The sequence below is a fragment of the Abramis brama genome, assembly GCF_963993115.1.
Source record: "Abramis brama genome assembly, chromosome: 9".
NCBI lineage: Eukaryota > Metazoa > Chordata > Actinopteri > Cypriniformes > Leuciscidae > Abramis > Abramis brama.
The window spans coordinates 2,711,146-2,722,775 of NC_139971.1; the positions used below are offsets into that span (position 1 = coordinate 2,711,146).

General features: G+C 37.6%; 1 protein-coding gene across 6 annotated transcripts in view; it reads left to right on the plus strand.

Moving 5' to 3' along the window:
* The window catches only part of LOC311089269 (leucine-rich repeat and fibronectin type III domain-containing protein 1-like protein), a 175,391-nt gene extending 165,660 nt beyond the window's left edge, over positions 1 to 9,731 (plus strand). For 2 of the 6 annotated variants that reach the window (XM_084123822.1, XM_084123823.1), the window contains exons 4-5: positions 1,675 to 2,326; positions 7,487 to 8,423. In XM_084123822.1, coding sequence (XP_083979948.1) covers positions 1,675 to 2,224 — 550 coding nt within the window. In that variant the 3' untranslated portion in view covers positions 2,225 to 2,326; positions 7,487 to 8,423. Of the gene's footprint in view, positions 1 to 1,674; positions 2,327 to 7,486; positions 8,424 to 8,537; positions 8,828 to 9,341 lie in introns of those variants that run through there. The other 4 variants (XM_084123826.1, XM_084123827.1, XM_084123825.1 and 1 more) reach the window with 4 other exon arrangements.
* Positions 9,732 to 11,630: the final 1,899 nt, after the last annotated feature.

Genomic DNA, 11,630 nt, shown 5'->3' on the forward strand with positions numbered 1-11,630 from the left:
CAGCAGGGTTACTGTATTTTTTACAGTAGCGTTTCTGTAATTTAATTTACATAATTTTATTGTATTCTCTGATTACAGTAAATAACTGTATTTTTATTTGTTTTACAGTAAGCTACAGAATCTCTGTATTTGCTATATCTAGAGGAAGTATGTAAAATGCACTATATACAATATATTTTCCTGATTTCTGAATATTAATGACTGGCAGCTGAATTTTAAATGTAAATTATTTATCAGCATGCATTTGCTGTTAATTGTGGACGCTGACAGCTAAAATAAAATGACAATCATATACAAAACCTCCTCTCCATTCTTTTTTTTTTTTTGCTAATGTACCAAAGTTCAACCTTCCTCAAACTCACTGACCCCTGATGAAGACAGATGAAGTTTTTCGACACTGTTGCTCTTCTTTACGCCGTCCTGTAGTGAAAGCGCGCAGACACAGTCTCTCGGCAGCAGATGGCGCCGCACAGAGCACATGTTAGGCCTAAATCTACTTTGACAAGTGTCTCCCTTTGGACAGCATGGCAATATTGTAAACACTGTGTGTTCATGACAGCCATCTGCCCTGAATTCAATTCTGTGCAGTTTAAAACTCTCAGAACATTTGTTCACTCTCACCGAAAGTTTGGAATGACATTATTTAATGTTTTTGTTTTTAAGAAGTTTCTTCTGCTCACCTAGGCTGCATTTATTTGATAAAAAATACAGTAAAAACTGATATATTATTCCAATGTAAAACAGCTGTTTTCTATGTGAATATATAAGGTGAACGTGATCTCACCAAGTACCACATGTTCCTGGATCAACATCTTTGTTGATCCTGGAACAACTTTCCAATTTGAGGAACAAATTTACAGTTTATGTCAAGTTTAGGCTTAGACCCAGGGTGAGGTGCTTCAACATCAGTGTTATTCACCTCTCATTTCCCTCTGATTTTAGGGATAGGTTATGGGTAGGGTTAGGTTTAGGGGTAGGGATAGGGATAGGGTAAGGACTAAATTTTGGGACAGGAATGTTATTATTGGTGCTCAATTATCAACAATTGTTCTTATTATTATCAATGTTTTAAATAATTGTTTTGTGAAAACCATGAATAGAAAGTTAAAAAGAAAAGCATTTGAAAGCATATAAAATAGAAATCTTTTGTAATATTATAAATGTTTATAATGCATTTACCGTCGCTTTTGATAATTTTTTTATTCACCATTGGTAAATAAAAGTATTAGGCTAATTTATCTCGTTCTTTTTAAATCTCAACCAAGACTATTGAATGGTAGTTAATCACGGTTTCCACAAAAAAAATATGAAGCAGCACAACTGTTTTCAACACTGATAATAATCATAAATGTTTCTTGAACATCAAATCATCATATTATAATGATTTGTAAAGGATCATGTGACACTGAAGACTGGAGTAATGATGCTGAAAATTCACAGGAATTAATTACATCTTACAAATATATTCACATAGCAAATAGCTATATTAAATTGTAGCCTAATAATATTTCACAACTTTCGCTGTATTTTAAATAAAATAATTACAGCCTTGGTGACAAGAACAGAAGATGCAACTTAGACGTGCATTTATTTAACCTTTTAATGCATCTTCTCTCTCTCTCTCTCTCTCTCTCTCTCTCTCTCTCTCTCTCTCTCTCTCTCTCTCTCTCTCAGGATGATCCCCGCCTCTCATAAGTTGTTCACACTGAGTGATCTGGCCTCGTCGCGGGACTACGAGCTCTGTGTCCTGGCGGTCTACGACGACGGCATCACGTCTCTCACCGGCACGCGATTGGTCGGTTGCGTGTCCTTCGCCACGGAGCGCGAGTTTCGCCACTGCCGCTCCATCCACGACCAGTTCCTCGGCGGCACCATGATCATCGTCATCGGTGGGATCATCGTGGCCTCGGTCCTCGTCTTCATCTTCATCCTGCTGATGAAGTACAAACTGCACAGTCAGCACTACAAGCAGAAGGCGGCCCGCGTCAGTAACGTTTGTTCTCAGACCAACGGAGGCCAGCAGGGGGCGTCATCGGGCCCTCCTCCCAGATCCTCATCCTCCTCGGGATCCGCCAACAAGCCCTCCGTCCCGCTCGGGTCGGACCGACAAGACGGGCCACACGGCCTGGACGGGGGTTACGGGGCACTGAAAGGAACCACGGTCGTGGACTTGAACCCGGAATACGGGAAATCCGTGAAAGAGGACGACTCCATATCACAATAACACAGGGTTCAATCCCGCCTCCCTTCCCATTCTCTTCACACCTCAACCCATTCAGTTTTGTTTTCTGTTGCCACGTCTTACTGAGGATTTCTTCTGTCCAAGGTGAGGACGATTTATCTATTATTTTTTCTCTCCTCTCCTCTATCTGTTAAGGATTTGTTGCTAGGTAACTGGTTGCCAGCGTGATAGAATCTCCCCTCAGTGCTGATGCAGAGGTTCTCCAGTTCTGTTAATTAGACCTCCTTTAATGGATAAATTACAGGCGTACCGACTCTGCTGTCTGTCTGTGTCAGGGCAACGGGCCTAAAAAGATTTCCCGAACGGTACGGTACGCTTGAGAACACTATTTAAATTGATAGCCTGACAGTTGTTAAGCTCAATAGCATGCATTTGAATTACAAAGGCGTAAAATTGAAACGCTATTCCTAGTTGGGATGTTTGCATATGGTTTGCACATTTCAGTACATTAGGCTCATGTGTATGTTATACATATCCCTGCTGAGTTCCCAATAGTGCTATTTTCCTTCGCGAGGTGCAGGTCATGCGTCTAAATATTGGTATTTTGCAGAGACTGAATCTGAATTATCACTTCATCACAGTATTATGAGTCCAAGCCAGAGTTAAGGCACATGACTTCACACAATACTAGGGGTGTTGTCACGACTCGATATATATCACGATACTGAACTCACAAGACAATATTATTGCGATACTCCAAGACATATGATAAAAGGTCAACAAAAGAAATTAACTGTTGACTAAAATGCCAAATTTGGTATTACATTGTGTGTGTAAATGAATAGGCTTGGACTTGGTGCTGGAAACCCAATGCACAGGACAATAGAGACTCCAGAATAACAATATTCATGATTCTGAAGCTGAAAATACAGAATTATTTTAAATAGATATATTGACCTACGGTGAAATGACGGCTTTTGCTTGCTGGGCAACCACCAGCTCAGCGGCAGCGCTAGAGGCATGTTCTCTGGTTTGTATTCGAGTTGTATTTGTATGACGCCCTTGGAGGCACAATCTATGTTGGCCTGGTTCCTCAATCAGCAGTGTGGATAATACACAGCGATGGACACCTCAGCTCTCAGGTCCAAGAGATAAGTCCATTTAACATGACCAGGAGAGAGCCATCTCAGTGAATTGGTCACGGATGCCTTCGGTTGAGAATGAAGCGGATCGGTGGGAAACAGCTCCTCCAGCGGACAGGAATCTGGAATCTCGACTAAGAGATGAAGGGCTGAAGAGTGTCTCAGGAGAAACTCCACAAGGCTTCTGTGGCGTGTGAAGTTAGGGTGAACAATGAGTGATCATATCTGATCAGGGTCAAAGACTTCTCAAGCTTATGAGATAAATTTTTGACCTGAAAAACATCCATCTTTTAATCAGCAGCTCTGGATCACATGTGGATTATGTTTCGCTTTATTCGTCTGGGGTTTGAAACGGGCCATTCAGAACTTCTTTTAGCCAAAACAAAAAAATAAATGTCAGAAACAACCCAGATTATAATATATGAATTTACTATATTTAGTATTAATACTGATTTTCTGAATCATTGTTCGCATATACCATAAAAATATCAGTGATTTATCTTTTAAAACAGCAATTATTTACAAATAAAACTACTGTGTATTAATATATTTTTTTTTAGTAATGTTTTACAGTAAAAATACCAAAAAATATAATATAATACGATTTTTTACATTAATTATGAATTAAATGCATGTGTACATTTTATAGATGTGACTCTTTTTATGCTAATGTTGGACGTTCCTTCGTCGTTTAGGAATCATCACTCGCTGGTTATGAGTTTTTGGAGTCATTTATAAGTTACGAGCCAGTGAGCTTATATGTGACCCTGGACCACAAATGGGTCAATTTTCTGAAATTGAGATGTATACATCATCTGAAAGCTGAATAAATAAGCTTTCCATTGATGTATGGTTTGTTAGGATAGGGCAATATTTGGTCGAGATACAACTATTGAACATCTGGAATCTGAGGGTGCAAAAAAATCAAAACATTGAGAAAATCTCCTTTAAAGTTGTTAATTTATGTTCACGATTGTGCTGCATTCACTCACAAAAATAAATGTTTTATATATTTATGGTAGGAAATTTACAAAATATCTTCATGGAACATGATCTTTACTTAATATCCTAATGATTTTTGGCATAAAAGAAAAATCGATCATTTTGACCCATACAATGTATTGTTGGCTATTGCCACAGATAAACCCGTGCGACTCGAGACTGGTTTTGTGATCCAGGGTCACATTTGTGTTATTATTTTCAAACCTGCCTGTAGCTCAATTGAGTGCCGATTCATGATATAACATTTTTGATGGACCATAATTGATTAAAATGCAGGTCTTGTTTCTAAAATTAAAGCACAAGTAGAGCTCCTTCTCCTATTAGCTTCTGATGGATTTACATTTCCTTTTGCTCAGCGTGAAATGGGACAGATTAGGACGTGGAGGGGATAGAGATACGAGGCCTGGAAAAGAGCTACGGAGATAGCAAATGCACTATGATGGAAGAAAAAGGGTTGATATGAGTATTGTGATGGGGGTTTAGAGATTGAGATAAAAGGGTAAAGGCCTGGTCTCTCAGATATTGAGACAAATGGGTTGATCTGTGGGCTGAGATGTTGCAGAATACGAGAAGACCCACAGTAGAAGGCAATTACTATTTGTTCTCCGCAAAATGAGCCACAAGCTCTCTTCTCCTTCCCTGCCGACAGCCGATGCGAACCAGAATCCCTCCAGGCTGAAGCAGGGCACGCTAAAAATAGCCGTCTGAATGAGGCCTAGCATTAGCGACTGCGAGCTCACTGCAGATAACTAGCTAACCGCAACATATCAGGCCTTGGAGTCTCTGTTAGTTCTGAATTAAATCTGGGAGGAAAGTCTGAGTAAATTGATGATGGTTGGAGTTAATGAAGTCGTTAAATGTCCAATTAGCATGCGCTATGTATAGTCCCTCGCTCTGTCTGTTTATGCAAGCTCAGCCGGTGTTGTGAGAAAATTGTTTGCGTATCCTTGGGTGCCGTTTCCTCTGATACGGATTAAGTTTGGTGCAATAATATTTACTGAAATGGCACTGTGTTAATGTGTATGTTTACTGGACAAAGCCAAGTTACAATTGCAATTATAAAGTTAGTCATTTATTTTACATAATTTATTCATTTACATTTACATTTACATTCATGCATCTGCCAGCTTTTTTAGTTAGTTAGTTAGTTAGTAGGTCAGTTAGTCAGTCAGTTAGTCAGTCAGTCAGTCAGTCAGTCAGTCAGTCAGTTAGATAGTTAGTTAGTTAGTAGATCAGTTAGTTAGTTAGTCAGTCAGTCAGTCAGTCAGTCAGTCAGTTAGTTAGTTAGTTAGTTAGTTAGTTAGTTAGTTAGTTAGTAGGTCAGTTAGTCAGTCAGTCAGTCAGCTAGTTAGTAGGTCAGTCAGTCAGTCAGTCAGTCTGTTAGTAGGTCAGTTAGTTAGTCAGTCAGTCAGTCAGTTAGTTAGTTAGTTAGTTAGTAGGTCAGTTAGTTAGTCAGTCAGTCAGTCAGTCAGTCAGTCAGTCAGTTAGTTAGTTAGTTAGTTAGTAGGTCAGTTAGTTAGTCAGTCAGTCAGTCAGTCAGTTAGTTAGTTAGTTAGTTAGTTAGTTAGTAGGTCAGTTAGTTAGTCAGTCAGTCAGTCAGTCAGTCAGTTAGATAGTTAGTTAGTAGGTCAGTTAGTTAGTTAGTCAGTCAGTCAGTCAGTCAGTCAGTTAGTTAGTTAGTTAGTTAGTTAGTTAGTAGGTCAGTTAGTCAGTCAGTCAGTCAGTCAGCTAGTTAGTAGGTCAGTCAGTCAGTCAGTCAGTCAGTTAGTTAGTTAGTTAGTAGGTCAGTTAGTTAGTTAGTCAGTCAGTCAGTTAGTTAGTTAGTTAGTAGGTCAGTTAGTTAGTCAGTCAGTAAGTTAGTTAGTTAGTAGGTCAGTTAGTTAGTCAGTCAGTCAGTCAGTCAGTCAGTCAGTTAGTTAGTTAGTTAGTTAGTTAGTAGGTCAGTCAGTCAGTCAGTTAGTTAGTTAGTCAGTCAGTCAGTCAGTCAGTCAGTCAGTCAGTTAGTTAGTTAGTCAGTTAGTCAGTTAATTTGTTCGGAGATTCACAAACTTTTTTTGTCAGCTGAGTCCCATTGACCTAAAGTATTTACCCCCTGATATGAAGTCAGTATTTCAAGGATTTAACAACACATTTGCATATTCACTCTGATGACAATTAACGGTCATGTGACATGCAGGTAAACATTATTTAAATTTTATATTTTATGATTCAATTCATTATTAGCTTTCCATCAATTCCTGAACCCCAGTTTGGGAAACCCTGAGTTAGTCAGTCAGACTTCACAAAAACAGATAGTCACACTAAAGTGTTACATCACATTTTAAATTGTTTTAGTCTGACTGAAATCAAACTTTTACACTTTCAGAGTGTGTATAAACACACTCAGTGATTCTCCAGGCCCAGTTTATACCTGATATCACATCACAAGTGGTCAGGAGAAACTGGTCACTGTTTAAACGCCTCTTGTGATCAGATTTCAGTGGGAGCCACTTATAATGTCAATGTTTCCTGGGAATCGATCCCATGACTTGAGTGTTGCTAGAGCCACGTTATGCTTTTTAGCTACGAGCATATAAAGGATTAAACACACACAAAAAAGTATTTAAAAAAAAAAGGCACTTTGTTGCATTTTAAATGTTAATGATTGGGTTTAATTTAGCAATATGTGTTATCTTTATTATTTATTTAATAAAATACATTTTAATTTGATTAATATTTTAATATAAAAAAACTTTAAAATAATTTTTAATTGTTTTAATTAATTTTTGTAATCAAATACTTTTTAAAGCAATTATAAGCTAAAGCCCTTGAATATATAGCACAGTGGATGATTGACAGGTGAGTAGGCGATCATTCATGGGCAGATTAGCATTTACTACAAAATACCATGCGGTCACATGCATTTCTGACTCTGAATGTGGTCCAAACATTAGAGACCCCGTTTAGACCTGCAATGATCACCCGAGATGGATGTTAAGGAGTAAAAATGTATAAAATCACTTTATTAGAGGAATGTCTTTACTGTCTTTTCCCTTTGAAAGCATTCAGACCTGTCCACTCAGACCTCGCTTATTCCTCTGCATTTCATTTGCAGACTTTAATACCTGTTTAAATGTGTTAAGCTGCTGAAGCTGATCTCTTGCCTCTGTTGTTTTTCAAGGCAAACTCACAGTCTGGAAGCTAAATGCAGAATGCCAGATTAAATGGGATTGGATCCAATCTATTAGTAGGACAAGCTGCGGTCGGAAGGCAAATATAACAGGCTCTCCGTGTTCAGTTCTTTATGCAAGACTCTCCCCAGACCGTGGATATTATTATGTTTCATTTTAAACCAGAGGTTAATGCCCTGAGAGAGAAGAATCAAATCATCAAATCATTTTATGGGAAGAGACAATGAAACTCTTTGGGAATACGTTGCGGTTGTTTTTTTGTGTGAAGATGTTGGAAATGTTTTGACTAAATATCAGTGTTAAATAGCAGCTCCGCTCTCACCGATGGTCCAGTGCCAAAGGACTGAATCGTGTGGATTTAATGTTCTCCCGCAGGCCCGTGTGGATTCAGACTTATCAAAGTTCAATGAAATATTGATGAGTCGGTATCAAGTTAACATTTGTGGACCTTCAGGAGCACTTTATTATGGATTCCTCTGTATTGTCTCTGGCGCTCTCTTTATTGGGAAACTGAACACTGGGATCGATATCCAGCTGATTAACAAACATGGGGAGTGTGTTCTTGGGATCTGGAGATTAGGTCAAACAGGAGAGGCACCGGCAGAACATTGATTATCACGATGCACTAAAACTTTCTGAATCTCCCGTGTCGACAAGGATTGACGGTAAGGCACTTTTGAGAACTCATTATCTGACAACAGACTATGTGAAAGCAGCGATAAACACACTGAAATAAATACTGTTCTTTTTTTTCCCTCCAATTGACCGTGGACGTATTTGTATGTGAAGTACACCTTCAGCCATCTCTGATTTTAATCATTTGATTTCAAGGAGAAAATAATAAATAAATAAAAATATGGGATGGAATTTTATGCTTTCATAGGTACTCTATGTGGATTTATAAAGAAATAAAGTATTTTTCTTCAAGGCTTGTGTTAAAGACTTTTCATTAACCGAGATTTTCTTCCTGATACTCCCTCCACTGCGCAGTGGTTTGATTATTTTCATGATGAAACATATTTAAAGGGTTTTCTCTTCCAGCAGGTCTTCAGGGCTGAGTGGAAGTCAAGCATAGCCTACTGCAAAACATATGCTAGTGATTTTCAGTCTTGTGCATTACTCATAATCTCAATATTCTAGAGAGAATGTTTATCTTGTTGCACTATTGAGTGTCAAATGTTTACAAATGCATGGATTATTTGTAGCCAAAGGCGTTCATGCTAATATAATGAAGCCATAATGGCTCGCATCACCACAAGATGTCACTGCACACACACTTGCTCGTGTCCCATCCTGAACCATTGGACTGATGACTTCAGTTCCTGATCATGGTACGTTACAGCGTTATTATCAGCACTTTAAACTTTCTTAAGGGCTTTTAAACAAAGTGTAGGATGCTCTTCCTTGTTTTGATATTGTTATATGATTGAATGTGTTCTTATGACAATAGGAAGTTAACATTAATTCACATTAAGGCATTGTCTAGGTTTATTTTGTTTTGGCCATTTTCAGAAGGAACGACACACCTCATCTTGTTTTAAATTCTGCTCCGGTTTCTGTTATGATGACGCCGACAATCATGCGAAACCCCTGCCGTTACTAATATAGTTTCAGTGAAAATCACAATGTTTGTGGATTCCTTTAGACTAATACACCAGAGACGTTAGAAATCATCATGCTGTGGCTGTTATTACCCACAATGCCTCAGTTTGTCGTTACAGGGCAGTTTATCAGAGTGAATGTGCCACACAGATGCCAGAGGCCGTACAAAAGGAGAATGATGCCTTCTGATAAACATGCAAATGAATCCTAATGCTAAAATTACCCAAATGTTGACCGCTACAGGGCAGCAGAGCTTCTCCAATAATCTTCCCAACACCGAGACACAGAGGCTCTGCGAGACCGTGGACACTTCGGGGATACTCTGAACTCTTGCATCTTTTGTTGGCGAGATCAGAAAGTCTAGTTGCCAGATCTCAAGAAAAAAGCTTTAATTCAATTATTTATGTTGTTGTTGTTGTTGTTGTTGTTTTTTAATCCAGACAGATCAAATCTTTTCCATTATTATATTTTTTACAAATATAATTTAAGTGTATAAATACGTGCACCTTCTAAATTGTATTGTATTTTATATTAATTTATTGTATCACAGGCAAATGTATTTTCAATAATTATATTATTTTACAAATATAATTTAACTCTTTGAACTAATGAATAAATCACACTTTTGCTTGCTTGCTTTTTTTTTTCTTTTTCTTTTTTCAGGCAAAATGTCTCTCTAATATATATATATATATATATGTGTGTGTGTGTGTTTACAAATTTAATTCAATGCCTGAACACACGTAGGAACTAATGAATTAATCCCTCTCTCTCTCTCATGCTGTCACATATGGAAAAGGAAAATAACATGCCTTTATGGATAATTGTAATAGGAGAGGGACTGAGGGAAGCAGAAACGCTGGATGAACATGGGAACAAACTATGCTTAGTGGTTGGTCATATTTCATATTTGCCCAAAGGGGACCAAGCACTATTAGGCCCAAATATGCGGCTGTTTTCTGGATATATAATCCCCAAAAAAGCAAGCAGTGACTGGCCGTATTTATAAACGCCTTCTAAGCAAGAGCACAGTCTCTAGAGTAAGAGTTTACACACACAGAGCTCTTCCCTTTCTCTCCGCTGTCTCTCATAATCGCCGCGACTCCCACACACAGCGGTTCACAGTGTAATCTGATAAGAGTCTAAACACGCTGAATAAAGGACCCGAGTTTCTCCAACACAGCTGAGGCTGAACGGCATGAACAAATCAATGCGTCTGATGATGTGTTCAACTTCATGCCTTCAGGTCATATTTCATGAAGATGGTGGGATGTTGCACATGTATTATTGTCATGTCTTATGAAGATGCCAGAGACTTCACTAAAGCTCTATTAAACCCCATGATTAGTGAAGCTTTGTCAAACAGCTGGCGAAGTGTTTGCTTCTGCTGTTAATTAAACACCAGATTGTAATTTTGAGGTGCTGTCGAAGCGAGCCTGAAGATATGCAGCAAAACACGTTTCATATTGTGTCTTCTCAATTTAACATGGGGATATTGATGGGAAGCTGTGGATCGTTTCTGAAGCAATGGCTCGCTTCCAAATTCAATTCTGCTTCGCTGTTTATTGCGAACATAAGGGGCTGGTTTTTAATTATTTTATGTATTTGTTTGCTGTGTGTGAAGTAAAAACAGTGCAACGTTCAAATGCATCTCTGACTTGCTGTTTTGAACACAAGAATGTGTCTTAAAAGCGACTCGCTTGCAATTTAAAAAACCTCCTTGGGAGACAAGTGAATGATTCAGTCAAAGATTTCAACAGTTTGGTGTTAGCATACCGCTAAGCTAAACGTAGCTCAAATATTTATATTAAATACAATTAAATGAAAAAATATATATAGTTTAAATTTATATTAATTGCAATTAGTTGAACTTAAAGAGTGCTTTTTGCCTCACTTAAGTTGGACTTCAGGTCATATTTACATGTAATTTCATAATTAGTTCAATTGTGTTTAAAAAATATTGTTAAAGTTCCTGCTGAATGTACTGACAAGCATTTATGATGAACTAAAATAAACTTTACTGTCATTTCTATTGAACCTTATATGTCATGTATTTTAAAATCTATTTTACACATTTGTCATGATGAAGTTGCAATTTAGTACATAAATATACTAACTTTAAATGTAATATTGAATAACACACTATGGTTAAAATTATAATCAAGTACTTTACATGTTTTAGTATGTTAGTCGACACATCAAAATAAGTGTACTTCTTTAAAGCACCAAACAAATATTAACCATATTGATGTAGGCCTACTTTAAAACTTTTATTTTGAATTTATTACAAAGTGCACATTTTAAAGGTGTATTTAAGTGTGTTGAAAAACAGTCATGAAAGTGTGCTCTCTTCAAGTGCACATACATGGTCTTTTATCTCATTAATATATTATCTGCTACAGTTATAAAAAATATATACTATGATATAAAAAATACCAATTGCAATGGCTACCTTTTTGTATAGATGCACACATAGAGCATCTTGAAATACTGCCTATGTAGGGAGCTCACTAATTTTTGTATTTCCAGCTG